Source organism: Scyliorhinus canicula, chromosome 22 (genome assembly GCF_902713615.1).
Source record: "Scyliorhinus canicula chromosome 22, sScyCan1.1, whole genome shotgun sequence".
Classification (NCBI taxonomy): domain Eukaryota; kingdom Metazoa; phylum Chordata; class Chondrichthyes; order Carcharhiniformes; family Scyliorhinidae; genus Scyliorhinus; species Scyliorhinus canicula.
Genome location: NC_052167.1, coordinates 30235992 through 30256869, shown reverse-complemented (window position 1 = coordinate 30256869; position 20878 = coordinate 30235992). Strand labels below are relative to the sequence as shown.

At 49.6% G+C, this 20878-nt stretch overlaps 1 protein-coding gene across 1 annotated transcript in view; it reads left to right on the top strand.

Moving 5' to 3' along the window:
• LOC119956251 (Fc receptor-like protein 5) overlaps positions 1 to 20878 on the top strand; it is a 108655-nt gene that overhangs the window by 14221 nt on the left and 73556 nt on the right. Inside the window, exon 3 of the mRNA XM_038783284.1 lies at positions 2343 to 2636. Coding sequence (XP_038639212.1) covers positions 2343 to 2636 — 294 coding nt within the window. The remainder of the gene's footprint in view (positions 1 to 2342; positions 2637 to 20878) is intronic.

Below are 20878 nucleotides of genomic sequence, written 5' to 3'. Positions count from 1 at the left end.
AACCACTGGGTTACCGTGCTGCCCTCCACAGAAATCTGCAGCAAACCTGAGCTCTCAGCCGGACTAGCGCTCGTTCCTTTCCGTCCTGTGCTCCTCCGTTGAGTTTTCGACAGCCTCTGATTACCATGATGTTACTGGAGACCGTTCACATAAAACTTCCCTCAAATCTGGATGAAAAGGGACAAAAAAGCGAAAGCTCGAGCAGGAGCCACCAATGTGCGACCTCCACCTACGTGTCGCCACCAGAAGTCCTGCTACTGTGTGAGCCACGTGTGTATAGAGAGCACTAGCATAATGTTAACACGGTCATATTCACCTTCATAAACTACATCAACCTTCACAGAATAATACAGCACAGAGAAGGCCCTTCAGCCCATCGATTCGGCACCTGACCTGCGTACCTGACCCCAATTGCCAGCATTTGGCCCATAGCCTTGATTGTTATGACTTGCCAAATGCTCATCCAGGTACTTTTTAAATGATGTGAGGCAACCCGCCTCTACCACCCTCCCAGGCAGTGCATTCCAGACCGTCGCCATCCTCTGGGGAAAAACGTTTTTCCTCAAACTCCTCTAAATCTCCTGCCCCTCACTTTGAACTTGTGTCAGTTCGTAACTGACCCTTCAACTAAGGGAACAGCTGCTCCCTATCCACTCTGTACTTGCCACTCATAATCTCGATCAGGTCGCCCCTCAGTCTTCACTGCTCCAGCAAACACAACGCAAGCCTATCCAACCTCTCTTCATAACTGAAATGTTCCATCCCAGGCAACATTCTGGTGAATCTCCTCTGCACCCCCTCCAGTGCAATCACATCCTTCCTATAATGTGGTGACCAGAACTGCACACAGTACTCCAGCTATGGCCTCACCAAAGTTCTACAAAGCTCCAACATGACCTCCCTGGTTTTGTAATCAATGTCTCGATTGAGAAAGACAAGTGTCCCATCTGCCTTTTGCGGCACTCTCTTAACCTGCCCTTCTCCCTTCAGATGTCTATGGACAAACACGCCAACACGGAACTTCCCAGTGTCAGGTCATTCACTGAATACTTCCTTCTCAAATTACTCCTTCCAAAGTGTATCACCTCACACTTTTCAGTTTTAAATTCTATTTGTCACTTTTCTTCCCACTTGACCATCCCGTCTATATCTTCCTGTAACCCAAGACACTCAACCTCACTGTTAACCACCCGGCCAATCTATGTATCATCCGCAAACTTACTGATCCTATCCCCACATAGTCATCTATGTTGTATATATAAATTACGAATAATAAGGGATCCAGCACAGATCCCTGTGGTACGTCACTGGTCACTGGCTTCCAGTCACTAAAACAGCTGTCTGTCATCGCCTGTCTCTCTACTACAGCTGAGCCAATTTTGAATCCACATTATCAAGTTACCCTGTATCCCATGTACATTTGCTTTCTTCATAAGTCTCCCATGTTGGACCTTTTCAAAGGCTTTGCTGAAATCGATATAAACTACAGATGCACTACCTGCATCTACACACCTGGTCATCTCCTCAAAAATTTCAATCAAACTTGTTAGGCATGACCTCCCTCTGACAAAGCCATGCTGACTATTCCTGATCAAACCGCGCCACTCCAAGTGGAAACAGATTCTCTCCTTCAGAATATTCTCCAATAGTTTCCCTCCCACTGATGTGAGACTCACTGGTCTGTAGTTCCCTGTCTTATCCCTACAGCCTTTCTTAAATAGTGGGACCACATTAGCTGTTCTCCAATCCACTGGCACCTCCCCGAGGCTAGAGAGGAATTAAAAAGTTGGACCAAAGTCCCAGCAATCTCCCCCTCAACTGCCACAACATCCTGGGACACAATTCATCCACACCTGGAGATTTGTCCACTTTTAAATCCGCCAATACCTCCAATACTTTGTCCCTCCCTAAGACAATTTACTCAAGAACCTCACTGTCTCTCTCCCCGAGTTCCATATCTACCTCCTCATTCTCTTGGGAGGCAGATGTGAAGCAGTACGGCAGAGGCACAGTGATTAGCACTGTTGATTCTCAGCTCCAGGGTCCCAGGTTCGATTCGAAGCTTGGGTCACTGTCTGTGTGGAGTCTGCACATTCTCCCCGTGACTGCGTGGGTTTCCTCTGGGTGCTCCGGTTTCCTCCCACAAGCCCCAAAAGACGCGCTGTTAGGTAATTTGGACATTCTCAATTCTCCCTCTGTGTACGCCGGAATGTGGCGACTAGGGGCTTTTCACAGTAACGTCATTGTAGTGTTAATGTAAGAATACTTGTGACAATAAAACATCGATTTATTATAAGTATCCTTTTCACAATGTTTAATTAAGTTTATATCCTTTCTTTCAGATCATCCGGTGACTCCAAGAATCTCTCTGGACCAACATTCTGGTGTCTACATAAAAGGAGAGGCAGCGACTTTAACATGTACCAGTCTGGGGAAAATTAACAGTGGCCCCTTCCTTTTCTTCAAGAACAGTAAGTCAGTGACCAGAATACGTGAAACTCGGAAATTGAATTGGCTACGCATCGATCAGATCTCTGATGGAGACAGAGGCTCTTACACTTGCCAGGACTCAGGATCTGTTACAGGAAGAATGGTACAGTCGCAGCCCAGCAACACTGTTGAAATAATTGTGATAGGTAAATACTGTGCCCACCATTTCTAACACGTTCACAGTCATCTGTTTAAACTAATAAGTCACTCTCATCTGATGTTGTGTGATTGAGATGCGAGTTTCACAAATGTGTCAACTTTATGTTGATTTTGGAACTGAGATGCTCCGATTGGAACAGATTCAGCGATAAAAAGCAGAACAGATAGTCAAAGGTCGCTTGTAAAGTGTGTGTCACAAAATGTATGAAAAAGACAGTTTGCTGTTATGCCTCTGCAGAGAATGTGAATCTTACCTAGTGTGAATTCGGGAAATTGGGACAGATGGGAATTCAGAGCTGGGGTGGCGGAGGAAGAGGTACTTCTTTTTAAACTTTCTTTCAGCTTTCTGCAGCTGGTGCCACTTCTCCATTTACCTCGGAGAGTCATTTTTGTCTCATAGACAATTATTAGAGAAGAGGAGACACCGTTTGGCCCATCGTGTTCATGCTGGCTCTTCACATACTGCCAGTCCCCCACACCCCGCCACTCCCACATCTTCTCCCCATATCCCTGCACAGGCCTCGAACAGAGAGATTTAGACCTTTTAGGAAATGGAGAAAGATTTATGGCACAGAGGAGATCAGTTCGCCCATCATGTCTGCACTCTTACCAAAATTATCCTCTGAGCCTCATCCCATTTTCATGCACTTCCTGTGGCCCTGGAGATTACGGCAGCGCAAGTGAATATATAAGTATTTCTAAAATGTTAGGAGAGTTTATGACTTCACCACCATTCAGGCAATCAGTTCCCCCCCCCCCCCCCCCACCACCACCTTCTGGATGATTTTTTTTCTCACATGCTGTCTTAACCTTAAACCTCTTCCCTTAAATCTACGTTATTGACCCCTCCACTAATGGAAAACGTGCCATCCTATCCACCCTATCTATGCCCCTCATTATCTTATCCACCTCAATCAGGTCGCCTCTCAGCCTTCGCTGCTCCAAGGAAACAGTCCCAGTCTATCCACCTTTTACGAATAGCACCTCCCAATCCAGGCAGCATAGAACATAGAACATAGAACATAGAACGATACAGCGCAGTACAGGCCCTTCGGCCCACGATGTTGCACCGACATGGGAAGTCAAAAACTAAAGGCCATCTAACCTACACTATGCCATTATCATCCATATGCTTATCCAATAAACTTTTAAATGCCCTCAATGTTGGCGAGTTCACTACTGTTGCAGGTAGGGCATTCCACGGCCTCACCACTCTTTGCGTAAAAAACCTACCTCTGACGTCTGTCCTATATCTATTACCCCTCAATTTAAGGCTATGTCCCCTCGTGCTAGCCACCTCCATCCGCGGGAGAAGGCTCTCACTGTCCACCCTATCTAACCCTCTGATCATTTTGTATGCCTCTATTAAGTCACCTCTTAACCTTCTTCTCTCTAACGAGAACAACTTCAGGTCCATCAGCCTTTCCTCATAAGATTTTCCCTCCATACCAGGCCACATCCTGGTAAATCTCCTCTGCACCCGTTCCAAAGCTTCCACGTCCTTCCTATAATGAGGCGACCAGAACTGTACGCAATACTCCAAATGCGGCCGTACTAGAGTTTTGTACAGCTGCAACATGACCTCATGGCTCCGGAACTCAATCCCTCTACCAATAAAGGCCAACACACCATAGGCCTTCTTGGAAAATCGCCTCTGAATTCTTGTAATGTGGTGACCAGAACTGCGTGCATTACTCCAACTGTGGCCTCACCAGTGTTGTATACAGTTCCAGCATCAACTCTCTTCTCTTGTATCCTATGTAGCATTGAATTATAGAAAAGTTATAGCACAGAAGGAGGCTATTCAGCCCATCTTGTCGATGCCTGCCCGAGGGCACCCAGGGGTCCTTTCTAATCCCACCTTCCTGCACTTGGTCCACAGCCCTCTGGCTGATAGCACTTATGGTGCAGATGCAGGTACGTTTTGAAAGCGTTTAGGGTCTCTGCCTCCACCACCAACTCGGGAAGCGAATTCCAGACTCCCACTACCCTCTGCGTAAAAACATGTCCCCTCTACACCTATTGCCTCTTATCTTATGGGGGCAGCAGGGTAGCATGGTGGTTAGCATAAATGCTTCACAGGTCCAGGTTCGATTCCCGGCTGGGTCACTGTCTGTGTGGAGTCTGCACGTCCTCCCCCTGTGTGCGTGGGTTTCCTCCGGGTGCTCCGGTTTCCTCCCACAGTCCAAAGATGTGCGGGTTAGGTGGATTGGCCATGCTAAATTGCCCGTAGTGTCCTAATAAAAGTAAGGTTAAGGGGGGGGTTGTTGGGTTACGGGTATAGGGTGGATACGTGGGTTTGAGTAGGGTGATCATGGCTCGGCACAACATTGAGGGCCGAAGGGCCTGTTCTGTGCTGTACAGTTCTATCTATCTATCTTGAATCTACGCCCACTGGTTCTGGAATTCTCTACCAGGGGAACAATTTCATCCTGTCCTCTCCGTCTCTTTCCCTCATAATCTTTTACACCTCAATAACGTCACCCCTCAGCGTTCATTGTTCCAATGAAAATAACCCTAACCTATCCAAACTCTCCTCGTAGCTACACTTTTCCAGACCTAGCAACTTTCTTGTAAACCTCTTCTGCACTCTCTCCAGAGCAATAATGTCCTTCTTGTAATGTGGTGACCAGAACAGTACACAATACGCCAGCTGTGGCCTTACCAGTGTTTTATGCGGGGCAGCACTGTAGCACAGTGGTTATCACAGTTGCTTCACAGCTCCAGGGTGCCAGGATCGATATCCGGCTGGGTCACTGTCTGTAGCGGAGTCACCCTCTGTCTGCGAGGAATTCCTCCAGCTGCTCCGGTTTCCTCCCACAGCCTAAAGATTTGCGGGTTAGGTAGATTGGCCATGCTAAATTGCCCTTCGTGTCCACAAAATATTAAGTGGGTGTTGCTGGTTTACGGGGATAGGGTAGATACGTAGGCTTCAGTAGGGTGCTCTTTGTAAGGACCGGTGCAGACACGATGGGCCGAATGGCCTCTTTCTGCACTGTAAATTCTAATTCCAACATTTTTTCATTTCAGGGACCATTCCTGTTAACCTCTTCTGGACCCTTTCTAAGGCCAGCACATCCTTTCTCAGACACGGGGCCCAAAATTGCTCACAATATTCCAATGGGGTCTGACCAGAGCTTTATATAGCCTCAGAAGTACATCCCTAGTCGTGTATTCTAGCCCTCGCCGCATGAATGCTAACATTGCATTTGCCTTCCTAACTGCCGACTGAACCTGCACGTTAACCTTAAGAGAATCGTGAACATGGACTCCCAAGTCCCTTTGTCCTTCTGATTTCCAAATCATTTCCACACTTAGAATATAGTCTGTGCCTCCATTTCTCCTTCCAAAGTGCATAACCTCACACTTTTCCACATTGTATTCCATCTGCTCCATCTTTGCCCACTCTCCTGGTCTGTCCAAGTCCTTCTGCAGCCCCCCTGCTTCCACAGTGCTACCCTCCAATCTGTCGGAACATCCCAGGGTCCAAAGAACTTTGGAAAATGACAACCAATGGATTTACTATTTCTCGCTTCCTTAAGTACTCTGGGATGAAGATTATCAGGCGCTGGAGATTTGTGTGCATTCAAACACATTAATTTCCCCAAAGCCATTTCTTTACTAATACTAATTTCCTTCAGCGCCTCAGTAAAACCTGTTTCTCAGAACTTCCGGTGCATTATTCATGTCTCTCTGGTGAAGACAGAAGCAAAGTTCAAATTTAGTTCCTCAGCCATTTCTTTTTTTTTTAAATTTAGAATACCCAATTCATTTTTTTGCAATTCAGGGGCAATTTAGAGTGGCCAATCCACCTACCCTGCACATCTTTGGATTGTGGGGTGAAACCCACTTAAACACGAGGAGAATGTGCAAACTCCACACGGACAGTGACCCAGAGCTTGGATCGAACCTGGGAACCTGGCGCCGTGTGGCAACAGTGCTAACCCACTGCGTCACCGTACTGCCCCCTCAGCCATTTATTTGTTGGCCTGTTCCCTTCTTGGTTCCTCAATATGCTAGTCCAGGAAAACCCACCCATATATACTCCAGAAGTTCCTCCTCCATTGAGGAATGGTTCAGACCTCTGGGTCTTTATTCATTGGAGTTTAGAAGGATGAGGGGGGATCTTACTGAAAGTTACAGGATACTGCAAGGCCCGGATAGAGTGGACGTGGGGAGGATGTTCCACTTGTAGGAAAAACTAGAACGAGAGGACACAATCTCAGACTAAAGGGACTATCCTTTAAAACAGAGAAGAGGGGGAATTTCTTCAACCAGAGGCTGCTGAATCTTTGGAATACTTTGCCGTAGAAAGCTGTGGAGGATAAATCATTGAGTGTCTTTAAGACAGAAATAGATCGTTTCTTGATTAATAAGAGGATCAAGGGTATGGGGCGAATACAGGAGAATGGGTATGAGAAAAGTATCAGCCATGATTGAATGGCGGAGCAGACTAGATTGGCCAATTGGTCTAATTCTGCTCCTATCTCTTATGGTCTTATGTGCTGTGACTGTGGGACAGCACGGTAGCATTGTGGATAGCACAATCGCTTCACAGCTCCAGGGTTCCAGGTTCAATTCCGGCTTGGGTCACTGTCTGTGCGGAGTCTGCACATCCTCCCCGTGTGTGCGTGGGTTTCCTCCGGGTGCTCCGGTTTCCTCCCACAGTCCAAAGATGTGCAGGTTAGGTGGATTGGCCAGGATAAATTGCCCTGTGTCCAAAATTGCCCTTAGTGTTAGGTGGCGTTACTGGATTATGGGGATAGGGTGGAGTTGTTGACCTTGGGTAGGGTGCTCTTTCCAAGAGCCGATGGGCTGAATGGCCTCCTTCTGCACTGTAAATTCTATGAAAAATAATTTGTGTCACCCAATCTATCTGTCGATTAAAGTCACCCATAATCATCGATGTTCCTTTATCACACGATCTCTGATTTCCTGTCTAATGCTATTCCCAACATTACCACTGAGTTTGGTGGTTTGTATACTACCCCAACGAATGTTTTTTGTCCCTTGAATTTTCTTAACTTGACCCAGACAGATTCCACATCATCTGCACGAATACAAAATCAATATTGTATCAACATCCTGTTTAATCAACAATGCAACTCCGCCACCTTTTCCTTTCCGTCTGTCCTTTTTAAAACTAAATAGCCCTCAATGTTTATTTCCCATCCTTGGTCAACATGGAGCCATGTCACCGTAACCCTAACAATCTCACATCTCTTTACATCTATCTGCACAACTAATTTATCCATTTCATTTTGAATGTGCCACGCTTTCTGATATCTTAAGGCTAGTCCTTTTAATTTTCCTTGTCCCGTACCTACTATATTTTACAGTGTTATTATCTGGTACAGACCTTTGATTTCTCTGCCTATCACTTTTTGATTATCTTTTCTGTCTTTTTCTCTTGCTCCTGATTCCCCCTTCTCTTGCTCCTGATTCCTTACATAGGCTCCCAACCCCCTGCCATATTAGTTTAAACCCTCCCCAACCATTCTAGCTAGTACCCCCACCATGGACATCAATCCCGGTCCTGCCTAGGTTTAATCCTTCCGGTTTTCCAGGTCCCAGTGCCCCAGGAATCTGAAACCCTCCCCCTGAAACCATCTCTTCAGCCACTTAATTATCCGATACATCCTGTCATCTCAACTCTGACTAGCACGTGGCAGCGGTAGTAATCCTGAGATCACAACCTTTGAGGTCCGACTTCTCAACTTTCTTCCTGACTCCCGATATTCTGCTTTTTTACCTATGTCATTGGTATTGATTGGTGTGATTGGTACGACCACTGGCTGTTCACCCGCCCCCTTCCAGAATGTCCTGGAACCTCTCCAAGGCATCCTTTTTTAAAAATATATTTTTATTCTCCTCCGTTTTCACATTTTCTCCCAAATATATACACGCCAATAATAAACAATAATCAGTAACAGGTATGTCAATCCCCATAACAATAACAACGATCCCGTCCTCCCACCAAACCCCAAACATTTGCCCGCATGTTCACACAACCAAATGACAAAAAGGAATTAGGGCTCACCCATTGTCGCCATTAACACACACAACCCCCGCCCCCCTCAACCCTCCCACCAACACGCCCCAGTTATCCAGTTCTTGAAAGTGCATAATGGATAATGCCCATGAATTGTAGAACCCCTCCATCCGTCCCCTCAGTTCAAACTTAACCTTCTCAAGAGTCAAGTATTCCAACAGGCACCCCCGCCACACCAGGGCACAGGGTGGAGAGGCTGCTCTCCAACCTATTAGGATCCGCCTTCGGGCGATCAATGAGGTGAAGGCTACAACATCTGCCTCCGCACCCGTTTCCAACCCTGGCTGGTCCGACACTCCAACTATTGCCTCCCGGGGGCCCGAGTCCAGTTTCATGTGCACCACTTTATATATTACCCTAAAAACCTTCTTCCAGTAATCCTCTAGCTTTGGACAGGACCAAATCATATGAACGTGATTATGTGCCCCCCCCCCCCCCCAACGTTCACACACATCTTCTACTCCTTCAAAGATTCGGCTCATCCTCGCCCTCGTGAGGTGTGCTCTGTATACGACCTTCAGCTGTATCAGCCCCAACCTCGCGCGACGTGTAGCACCTCACACCAGAACCCCTCCTCCATATCCCATCCCAACTCTTCCTCCCACTTTGCTTTGATCCCTTCCAGTGATGCCTTCTTCTCTTCCAAAATAGCTCCGTAAACCGCTGACACTAACCCCTTCTCCAGTCCCCCTGTCGTCAGCACCTCCTCCAGCAATGTGGAGGCCGTTACCACCGGGAAGCTCTGTATCTCCCTTCTGGAAAAATCTCGAACCTGCATGTATTTCCCCCGCTCCAGCCCATATGTCCTTCAATAATGCAAACCGACCCCTAAGAAACAAATCTTTTAGTGTCTTAATCATCTTCTCCTCCCATTTCCGAAAATTTCCATCCCACCTCCCTGTCTCAAATCTATGGTTCCCCCGAAACGGCATTTCGCTTGACCCTGCCCCCAGCCCGAAATGTTGGCGAAACTGTCTCCAAATTCTCAATGAAGCTATTATTACCAGACTCCCTGAGTATTTCCCCGGGGCTATCAGGTGCTAGTGCTAGTGCTTTCAATCCCGACCCCCTGCACAAACTATCCCCCATTCTGTCCCACTGGGAAGCAACCTTTCTGACCCAGCTCCGTACCTTCTCCACATTCGCCACCCAATAGTAATAAATCAGGTTCAGAAGACCAAAAACCTCTGCCTGACTTCCCCTCTGTAGCAGAACCTTTCTAACTCTGTCCACCTTCCCACTCCATATGAACGACGTAATCCTTCCCTCAATCTCTCTGAAAAAAGCCTTTGGCAGTAAAATCGGCAGGCATTGAAAAATAAATAGAAATCGCGGCAACATGTTCATTTTAACTGCCTGCACCCGACCCGTCAGTGGCAGAGGGAGACCATCCCACCTCGCCAGGACGGCTTTCACTCTCCCCACCAAACTAGTGATGTTGTACCTGCGGCGCCCCACCCACCACTCCCTGGCAACCTGCACCCCCAGGTACCTAAAGTGAGTCCCTGCCCTACGGAATGGCAGCCCCCCACCACCCCTGCCCTCAGCGCCGGCCGAGACCACAAAATACTAACTCTTGTCTAGATTTAGTTTATACCCCGAGAAAGACCCAAACACTCGAAGCAGCTCAAATATTCACCCTATCGACACACCGGTTCTGACACGTATAACAGCAAGTCATCGGCATGTAAGGGCACCCTGTGCTCTATCCCCCCCCCCCCCCACACACTATTCCTTTCCATACCCCGAACTTCTGAAGGCGATGGCCAACGGCTCAATCGCGAGTGCAAACAACAGGGGGCACATAGGACATCCCTGCCTAGTCCCACGCGGAGTGAAAAGTATCTTGAGCTGATGTTGTTTGTGCGGACACTCGCCCTCGGTTCCTTATATCGTAGCTTTACCAAGTTCACAAATCTTGGTCCAATCCCAACCCACTCCAGAACTGCCATCAAGTACCCCCATTCTACCTGGTCAAACGCCTTATCAGCGTCCAATACCACAACCACCTCTGTTTCCTCCCCTCTGCCGGTGCCATAGCGATGTTCAATACCCTTCTAACGTTTGAAAAAAGTTGCCTCCTTCCCACGAACCCTGTCTGATATTCACCTATCACCTTCGGGAGACCAGCCAGTACGTTCGCCAATAGTTTTGCGTCCACATTCAGAAGCGATATGGGCCTATACGACCCACACTCCGTCAGATCCTTATCTTTTTGTAGCAACAGGGAAATCAATGCCTGCCCCAAAGTTTGTGACAACACCCGCTTCCCTATCGCCTCTTCAAACATCCCCACCATCAGGGGTGCCAGGTTATCCTTGAATTTTTTATAATATTTCACAGGCAACCCATTCGGCCTTGCCACCATCCCTGACTGCATCCTCCCAATCGCATATTTTATCTCCTGCTACACTATCACTCCTTCTAATGTAGCCCTGTCCCCCTCCTCTAACCTCGGGTACTCCAACCCATCTAGAAATTCCTGCATCTCCTGTTCTCCCCCAGCTGGCTCTGACCTGTACGACCTCTCATGAAATTCCTCAAAAACCTTGTTAATCAGATCCGGAGCTACCACAAACAGCCCTGCCCTATACCTCACCTGAACAATTTTCCTTACCGCTGCCTCCCTCCATACATACATACTTGCCTTATCTTGGTGTTCATAAACTGCACCCCTTGCTCATCTCAGCTGGCGCACCGCCTTCCTGGTAGTTAGTCGGTCAAAGGTCGCCTGTAGTTCCTGCCTCTTTTCCAGCTTTGCTGCGTCCCCATCTTCTGGATAAGTCCAATCTACCTCCAACATCTCATCTATTACCCTCTGCCGCTCCAACCTCTCCTCTTTGACCACCTTGGCCTTAAACGAAATCACCTCATCCCTCACCACCGCCTTTATAGCCTTCCTGCCTTTGACACCTCACCCGTACAGTTGAAACATATTCCTTAATTACCTTTTCAATTTTGTCACAGAACCCTTGGTCTCCCAAATGTCCCACATCTAATTCATACCCCGGCCTCTGCGCTACCCACTTCTCTAGCACCATATCCACCCAACGCGGAGCATGATCTGACACTGCAATTGCAAAGTATTCTGACCCCTTAACATAAGCCAGCAAAGCCTTCCCACCACGAAAAAGCCGATCAGCGAGTGTATACTGATGGACTGCTGAGAAAAACGAGTAGTCCCGTTCCCTCAGGTGCAGAAACCTCCAACGGCTCAACCTTACCATTTCCACCATTAGCCCAGCCAATGCCTTCGCACCGCACCCCCCCCCCCCCCCCCCCCGATGGTACCAGGGAGCGCGGCCGTGACCTGTCCAACCGTGGCTCCTGCACCAAGTTCCAGCCCCCCGCACTATCAATTCGTGTGTGTCCAAGTCGGGGATGGCCCCAAACACCTTCTTTGCGAATCCCACATAGTCCCAATTGGGACCGTATACACTTAACAGCGCCACTAACCTCCACACCAGCGCCCCTGTCACGATCACACATCTACCCCCTGATCTGCCACCACCTTCCCAATCTTGAAGCGTACCCTTTTGCTGTACTAGTACTGCTACCCCTCGAGCCCTTCCGTGAAATCCAGAGTTAAACACCTGACTAACCCAGCCCTTTTTCAGTCTCACCTGGTCCTTCACCTCAAGTGAGTCTCCTGCAGCATTGCTTCATCGGCTTTCAAACTTTTAAGAAGCGCAAGCATCCTTGACCTCTTGACCGCACCTCCTAACCCCCTCACGTTCCACGTGACTACCTTAACTGGGGGTCTCTCATTCCCCTACCCTTCTTATCCTCCACCATCATACCACCGAGCCCTGCTCCATGAGCCTGACCTGCCCCTACCCATTATTAACATCGAACCCCTTCTCCCCTCCCGAACACTTCCCCTACATTTCCGCTCGAAAAAACATCTCCCAGCATCAGTCCCTTCCCCCCTCCCTCGCTCGCCTCGTAGGCCCATTGAAACCTGCTAACCAGCCTCCACTGCCCGCAGCCCTCCTCTCACCTCACCTCCGTTCACTAGCTGACTTTAGTTAGCTAGCGCGGGTGGCTCCCCCCGCCAAGTTATACCGTCCCCTCCCACCCCAGTCCCAGAGAAAGAAAAAACAATACAAAAATCCAACCCATATGGGTTCACCTAAATAGATATAACCATCGCAACACAGAATGCCAATCAACCCAACCAATAACTTGAACTCTGTAACAATGTGAGAGAAGTAAATTACATACGTCAGTGAAAAGAAAGTTATAGCATTTATACATTTCCAGCTCCCCAATCACAATCCACAGTCTCTCTTCCAGCTCCGCTCCTCACGTCTGTCCCAAGCCTTATGCCCTCACGAACGCCTCAGCTGCCTCCGCTGTCTCGAAATAAAATGGTATTGGGCATCATCATGTTATCCTCAGGCTCGCCGGGTACCATACCAAATTGCACCCGCTTTTTGTACAGTGCCCCCGCCTTCACTCGCCTGAACAACCGCTCGTCTTTTTTTTGCCAACACCACCGTCAAGTTCTGGTAGATGCGAACCTCCCATGAACCATCCCACTGCACCTCGTGCTTCTGCTTCGCCCAACTTTAACACCTTATCCTCATGCAGTATTTATGGAAGCAGATCATTACTGCTCTTGGCGGCTCATTCACTTTAGGCTTCGGCCTCCTAATGACCGATGAGCTCGGGTCCAGCTCGTAACGGGAGGGATTCTCACCCTCCCCCATCAACTCCTCCAACTTTTTAGCTAAGTACTCTGTTGGCCTTGGGCCTTCTGTCCCTTCGGGCAAGCCCCCAATTCTCAGATTGTGCCGCCTTGAGCGGTTCTCCAAGTCCTCAAGCTTTGCTCAGAGTCCTCTGTTGACCTCCACCACCCTCCGCAGCTCGTCTGTCAACTGGTCGCTGTGCTGCGACACGTCTTCCTCCACTTCCTTCATTTTCTAGGCCTGCTCTCTCACCTCGGCCGATGTCTTTGCCACAGCCACCCTCACCGGGCGATTGCCTCCCTCCACCAATGACTTCCATGTGACCGCCATTCCTTCCTCAAAGCCTCCATGTGCCTCACAAACTGCTTTTCCAGCTCCACCGCCAGCACCTCGATCACCGTAAAGTACTGTGGCCCCACCATGCAGTCCGGCATCCGCCATCTTGTCAGCACTTTTGCTGGTCCTCTCATTCAATGGCGAGCCCATGTTTCCCTCCCTTCCTCGAAGTTGCTTTTGGCATCCTTTAACAACGTCTTATTTTTCTTTTTTTTCCACATTTCTTTCCTTCTTCAATTCTTTTTTATATAGAAAAATAAAAAGTTCTTCTTCAAAAAAAAAGAAAAAAAATCTTCACCAAGTTTCTTTAAACTTCTTTCTCTTCGTTTTCGTATTCCTCCAGAATTTCCCTGGGACCGGACTTCAGTCTTCTTACAACATTCTAGGCGGGAACCACATCTCACCTACATCGTGCCCTGGCTTCGGGCCTGCCGCCTCGACCTCCGTTTAGCTCTGCACCCGCTGCTCCGATCTCTGCGTGCGCTGGGCCCGACACCCGCGCGGGGTTCCTCGCTGGTTTTCAAACCGGCCCCGCTGGATGCCCGGGACGCCCCCAAAATCTGACAATAATCGAGGGGGAGCGCTAAGAATCGGGGAAACGTCCGAAAGCGCTGCAAATAGTGGCCACCAGCAGGAGCGCCTCACGATGCGGCCGACCCACTTGCAAACACCATCACCTTCTAAACATCCTTGACCCGAGCACTAGCGAGGCAACATACCATCCTGGAGTCTCGTTTGTGGCCACAGAAACACCTGCCTATTCCCCTTATAATTGAATCCCCAATAAGTATTGCATTCCCACACTTTTCATTCCTCCCCACTGTAGCAGAACCAATCTTGGTGCAACAAATCTGGCTTGCTGTTTTTCCCCAGAGAGATCATTCCCCACAACAGTATCCAAAATGGTATATATTTTCTGTAGGGAATGGCCACAGGAGATTCCTCCACTACCTGCCTCGCTCCCTCTCTCTCTGTCTGGTGGTCATTCCATTCCTTTCCTGCCTGCGTAGTCTGATCCTGCGGTGTGACCACCTCTCTATTTCGTGCTATCCACAACACCTCTCCTCCTCACGGATTGCCCACAGTGTCCCCAGCCACCGCTCCAGCTCCGAAACCTGGGTTCCAGGAGCTGTAGCTGGAGACACGTCCTGCACACATGCTGGTTCCGGGCATTGGAAATGTTCATGGCTTCCCACAGGGAGTAAGATGAGCAACCAAGCCTTTGAGCTCCCCTGCCATGACTTACTCTTTTAAATTAAGCTTTGGAAGATGGCTTGATATTTGATGAAATCCAATTAGAATCCTTACAGATTATAAATCTCAGGGGCCTCACGGTAGCATGGTGGTTAGCATCAATGCTTCACAGCTCCAGGGTCCAGGTTCGATCCCGGCTGGGTCACTGTCTGTGTGGAGTCTGCACGTCCTCCCCCGTGTGTGCGTGGGTTTCCTACGGGTGCTCCGGTTTCCATCCCACAGTCCAAAGATGTGCGGGTTAGGTGGATTGGCATGCTAAATTGCCCGTAGTGTAAGGTTAATGGGGGATTGGTGGGTTTCGGGAATACGGGTTACGTGGGTTTAAGTAGGGTGATCATTGCTCGACACAACATCGGGGCCGAAGGGCCTGTTCTGTGCTTATGTATTTCTATGTTCTATGTTCTATGTTCTATAAACCCACAACTTATTTCGAACTATAATTAATGAAAGCTGCAAGAATTACCGACATTGCCCACAATTTACCAATCACTCTCTCTCTGGAGCCTCAGCTACAGGAGGGCAGGAGCCCTGCCTGAATATGCAATAGTTACAAATCAAAGAAGAAAAGCAAAGAGCACCGCTTCCCGCTCTGCAACCAAATTCCCACTCTGCTTCAAACTCTCAGTGCCATGCGCAACCCCGGCAAATCGGACACCATTTTTCATTGGAATCGATCGTGTTTCCACGTGGTGCTGGTGCTAGCCCCGTAACGCTTGATGAATTGCTCTCAGAACGGCGCTACATATATTGCTGTCGTAGAACATCACCAATTCAGTCCCGGTGTCAACACTTAACATGAACATACAGTGCAGAAGAGCCATTCGGCCCATCGAGTCTGCACCGACCCACTTCAGCCCCCACTTCCACCCTATCCCCGTAACCAAATAATCCCTCCAACCTTTTTGGACACTAAGGGCATTTATCATGGCCATCCACCTAACCTGCATGTCTTTGGACTGTGGGAAGAAACGAGATCACCCGGACAAAACCCACGGAGACACCGGGAGAAAGTGCAAACTCCACATAGTCACCCAAGGCCGGAATTGAACACGGAGCTGTGAGGCAGTAGTGCTAACCACTGTGCCACCGTCACCAGTTAGGGGCAGTCCCAGTTGGGAGTTAGGAGTTAGTGTAATTGGGGGAGGTTGTTGTGCTGAGGCAAGTCAGGGTGTCAGGAGGGTGGTCAGGTCAGGTCGCGAACATAGTAGACATTGGGAAGGTGGTCATGGGATTGTGGGGGTGGTGGAGGATTGAGGATAAAGGTTTAGGGTGAGTGATTGGGGTTCAAATTGATATTATCCAGCGGCCTCCCTTCATCCAGCGGCCTCCCGCCGTCAAGCGGCCTCCCGTCATCCAGCGGCCTCCTGTAATCCAGCGGCCTCCCCAGCAAGTGGTCACGCTGGCATCGATTAGTACTCCTTTTAACAGACCTGAACCTGGCGGAAGGGCTTCTGGGGGGAGCGGAGGAGGTGAGTAGCCATCTTCACTCACAGGCAGAGCCCGGGGGTGCCGGGCTTGCTGTCCCTGTGCTCGGTGGGGGAAGGGGAAACCTCGGCTGGGGGTGGGGGACCCTCCGCAAGGGCAGGCTGCCATGGGAGGGTGGGGAGGGTGCTGGGGGCGGGGTTAAACGGTCGCTGCACCTCCATGCCAAACCCAGGATCGTGTGCATCCGTTCCAGGGCAACCCATGTCCCTGCCCGTCAGTCCCTGAACACTCCTAACCCCCGCCAACTGCCGAGGCCGCTGGCTACAGCCTCGAGGGAATTGGCAATCATGGTGAAGTGAGCACTTCACACAACCCAAGAATATCCCGTGGGTGGCCGGGCCATGTAGCATGTTGGAGTCATTAACTAGCATCCCAATCAGACCCTGATGCCTGAACACTGCGGGAGGCAACACCACACGGAGCAACCAACATCCGTACACTGAGGGGACGAGACGCAGCTCCAGCGACATGACCACGGCCCGAGAGTGAGGAAGTGTAATGGGGAGGGGCCTGGGATACGTGGGGAGGGCATTCCGAGTAGGGTGGTTGGGGGGGGGGGGGTGTCAATGTGAGAATGGAGGGTCGCGGAGTGGGAGCCCTTGCTGTTTGGCAGTCTTAACATGCTCTCTCAATGAAATGAAAATTGCTTATTGTCACGAGTAGGCTTCAATGAAGTTACTGTGAAAAGCCCCTAGTCGCCACATTCCAGCGCCTGTTCGGGGAGGCTGGTACGGGAATTGAACCGTGCTGCTGGCCTGTCTTGGTCTGTTTTAAAAGCCAGAGATTTAGCCCAGTGTGCTAAACGAGCCCCTACATATTGATCGTTATGGCAGGGATGTTGGACACAGATGTTGCCCTCGTGTTGCTGGGGATACGCAATGCGAACAGAATCCAGAGACGGCGGCAAGAGCAGCGTCTGCAGATGCTCGAGGCAGCGGCCCACCTGCCGGACCCCACCCCATACCCTGACAATCCGGACAATCAGGCCAGGGAGGGATTCAGCAGGAGGCCCGCCTCAACAACGAGGCGGGAGGGGCGGTGACACCTGTGCCAGGTCCTCGCAGACGTGTCACTTGCTGGAGGAGGACTTCTCCTCCCGGTCGACGTCAAGGTCATCGCAGCCCTGAACCTTTATGCAACGGGCTCGTTCCAGGTCTCGGGTCCATGTCTGGCATTTCACAGGCCACGGCCACAGGTCCATTCAGAAGGCCAGAAAACTACATGGACCAGGCCCAGCAGGATGCCTGAGCAGCAGGTTTCTCCACCATCGCCAGTTTGCCCCAGGTCCCGGAAGTCATAGATGCCCTGTGTTCACTGGGCCATCTGGAAGTGCCCTATGTTAACAGAAAGGGGTTCCACTCCCTAAACATACAGCTTGTCTGTGACCACCCCATGCAGATAATGCACGTGTGTGCCGGCTTCCCGGGGACTCTCCACAACAGCTATATCCTGAGGCAGTCCGTCATCTCTGCTTGTGTTTCTCCCACAAGATCGCACTGAGGGCGCCATCTAACGGCCAACTGCTACACTGCACCGGAAAAGGAGCTCGCCGCAGAGACGTCGCTCCCAGAATCTACACGGCTCACAGCGTCTTGCCAGATCTATTTTTAAAAACTTTTATTCAGGCATTTTCATTTCAAAATGAAACTAAAGCAGACAAAAAATCATACAACATCACAAGCAACCAACCCTTCCCCTCTTCCCGTCAGCATTCCCCATTTTAACCCCTCCCACACTTTTGCTGACCCTTCAATCCTTCTCCAAGAAATCAATGACGACTTCCACCTCTGAGCGAACCTATCACTCAACTCCCTCAGGACGAACTTGACCTTCTCCAGCCTCGGTTCCGCCAGGTCGCTCACCCACACCCCCGCTTTCGGTGGCTCCGAGCAAAATCAGGGAGGCAAAGGCCAGAACATCAGCCTCTCTCACACCCTGGACTCCTGGGTCGTCCGACACCCCGAATATCGCCACTTCTGGACTCGGTGCCACCTCCACCCCAGCACCTAAGACTTTACGTCAGCAAACCCCTCCCAGAATCCTTTTACCATCGAACATGCCCAAAACATGTGGACGTCATTCGCCCACACCTGTCCTCGACCACCTCGAAAAACCCACTCATCCGTGCCATCGTCATATGCGATCTATGAATTATCTTAAACCGAATGAGGCTGACCCTGGCACACGACAGGGACACATTCCCGCTCTGTAGGGCCTCAGCCCACGTCCTGGCCTCCACCTCCCTCTTTATGTCCCCCACACGGGCCCCATCCCAGTCCATCAGACTTCGGACACCTGCCCCTCCCCTATCTCCATCTCGCCCGCCCCCCTAGTACCCCCTTTCCTGCCTTGTCCATACCTCCTGACAACCCGCCTCTGCACTCCCGTTAAGTTGCCGCCCACCCAGCATGCTGGCCCCGCCCAAGACCTCCAACCTCCTAATACCCCCACCCTGATTTACCTTCCCCCCAATCTGCACACCCCGAAAAAGCAGAAAATATGCACCCATCCTTGATGATCCCACATGAAGACCTACCCTCCAAAAAACCTCACCATCAAAACCAAGAATCACTTCAAGGGGGAATATTTTTAGAGAACAAAGAAACACTCGCACAAACCTGTTCAAAGTTCAATGTCCTCCTTCTCCTGTCAGTCCATTGTCCGTCAAGAACTCCATCGCCTCCTCTGGCATCCCAAAATAATGCACAGAAAGTCCGCCAGAGGCGTGCCGGGTACAGTACCCCAATATTCACCCCCTTAGAACATAGAACATAGAACGATACAGCGCAGTACAGGCCCTTCGGCCCACAATGTTGCACCGACATGGGAAGTCAAAACTAAAGGCCATCTAACCTACACTATGCCGTTATCCATATGCTTATCCAATAAACTTTTAAATGCCCTCAATGTTGGCGAGTTCACTACTGTTGCAGGTAGGGCATTCCACGGCCTCACCACTCTTTGCGTAAAAAACCTACCTCTGACCTCTGTCCTATATCTATTACCCCTCAATTTAAGGCTATGTCCCCTCGTGCTAGCCACCTCCAGTAGAAGGCTCTCACTGTCCACCCTATCTAACACTCTGATCATTTTGTATGCCTCTATTAAGTCACCTCTTAACCTTCTTCTCTCTAACGAAAACAACCTCAAGTCCATCAGCCTTTCCTCATAAGATTTTCCCTCCATACCAGGCAACATCCTGGTAAATCTCCTCTGCACCCGTTCCAAAGCTTCCACGTCCTTCCTATAATGAGGCGACCAGAACTGTACGCAATACTCCAAATGCGGCCGTACCAGAGTTTTGTACAGCTGCAACATGACCTCATGGCTCCAGAACTCAATCCCTCTACCAATAAAGGCCAACACACCATAGGCCTTCTTCACAACCCTATCAACCTGGGTGGCAACTTTCAGGGATCTATGTACATGGACACCGAGATCCCTCTGCTCATCCACACTACCAAGAATTTTACCATTAGCCAAATAGTCCGCATTCCTGTTATTCTTTCCAAAGTGAATCACCTCACACTTCTCAACATTAAACTCCATTTGCCACCTGTCAGGCCAGCTCTGCAACTTATCTATGTCCCTCTGTAACCTTCAACATCCTTCCGCACTGTCTACAACTCCACCGACTTTAGTGTCGTCTGCAAATTTACTCACCTAACCTTCTGCGCCCTCCTCTAGGTCATTTATAAAAATGACAAATAGCAACGGCCCCAGAACAGATCCTTGTGGTACGCCACTCGTAACTGAACTCCATTCTGAACATTTCCCATCAACCACCACCCTTTGTCTTCTTTCAACTAGCCAATTTCTGATCCACATCTCTAAATCACCCTCAATCCCCAGCCTCCGTATTTTCTGCAATAGCCGACTGTGGGGTACCTTATCAAACGCTTTACTGAAATCCATATACACCACATCAACTGCTCTACCCTCGTCTACCTGTTCAGTCACCTTCTCAAAGAACTCGATAAGATTTGTAAGGCATGACCTACCCTTCACAAAACCATGCTGACGATCCCTAATCATATTATTCCTATCTAGATGATTATAAATCGTACCTCTTATAATCCTCTCCAAGACTTTACCCACAACAGACGTGAGGCTCACCGGCCTATTGTTACGTAAAAATCAAAGCCAAAGGCTCAGCAATCTCTTCCCTGGCTTCCCAGGAATCCTAGGATAAATCCCATCAGGCCCCGGGGACTTATCTATTTTCACCTTGTCCAGAATTGCCAACACTTCTTCCCTACGCACCTCAATGCCATCTGTTCTAATAGCCTGGGTCTCAGCATTCGCCTCCACAACATTATCTTTTTCCTGAGTGAATACTGACGAAAAGTATTCATTTAGTATCTCGCTTATCTCCTCAGCCTCCACACACAACTTCCCACCACTGTCCTTG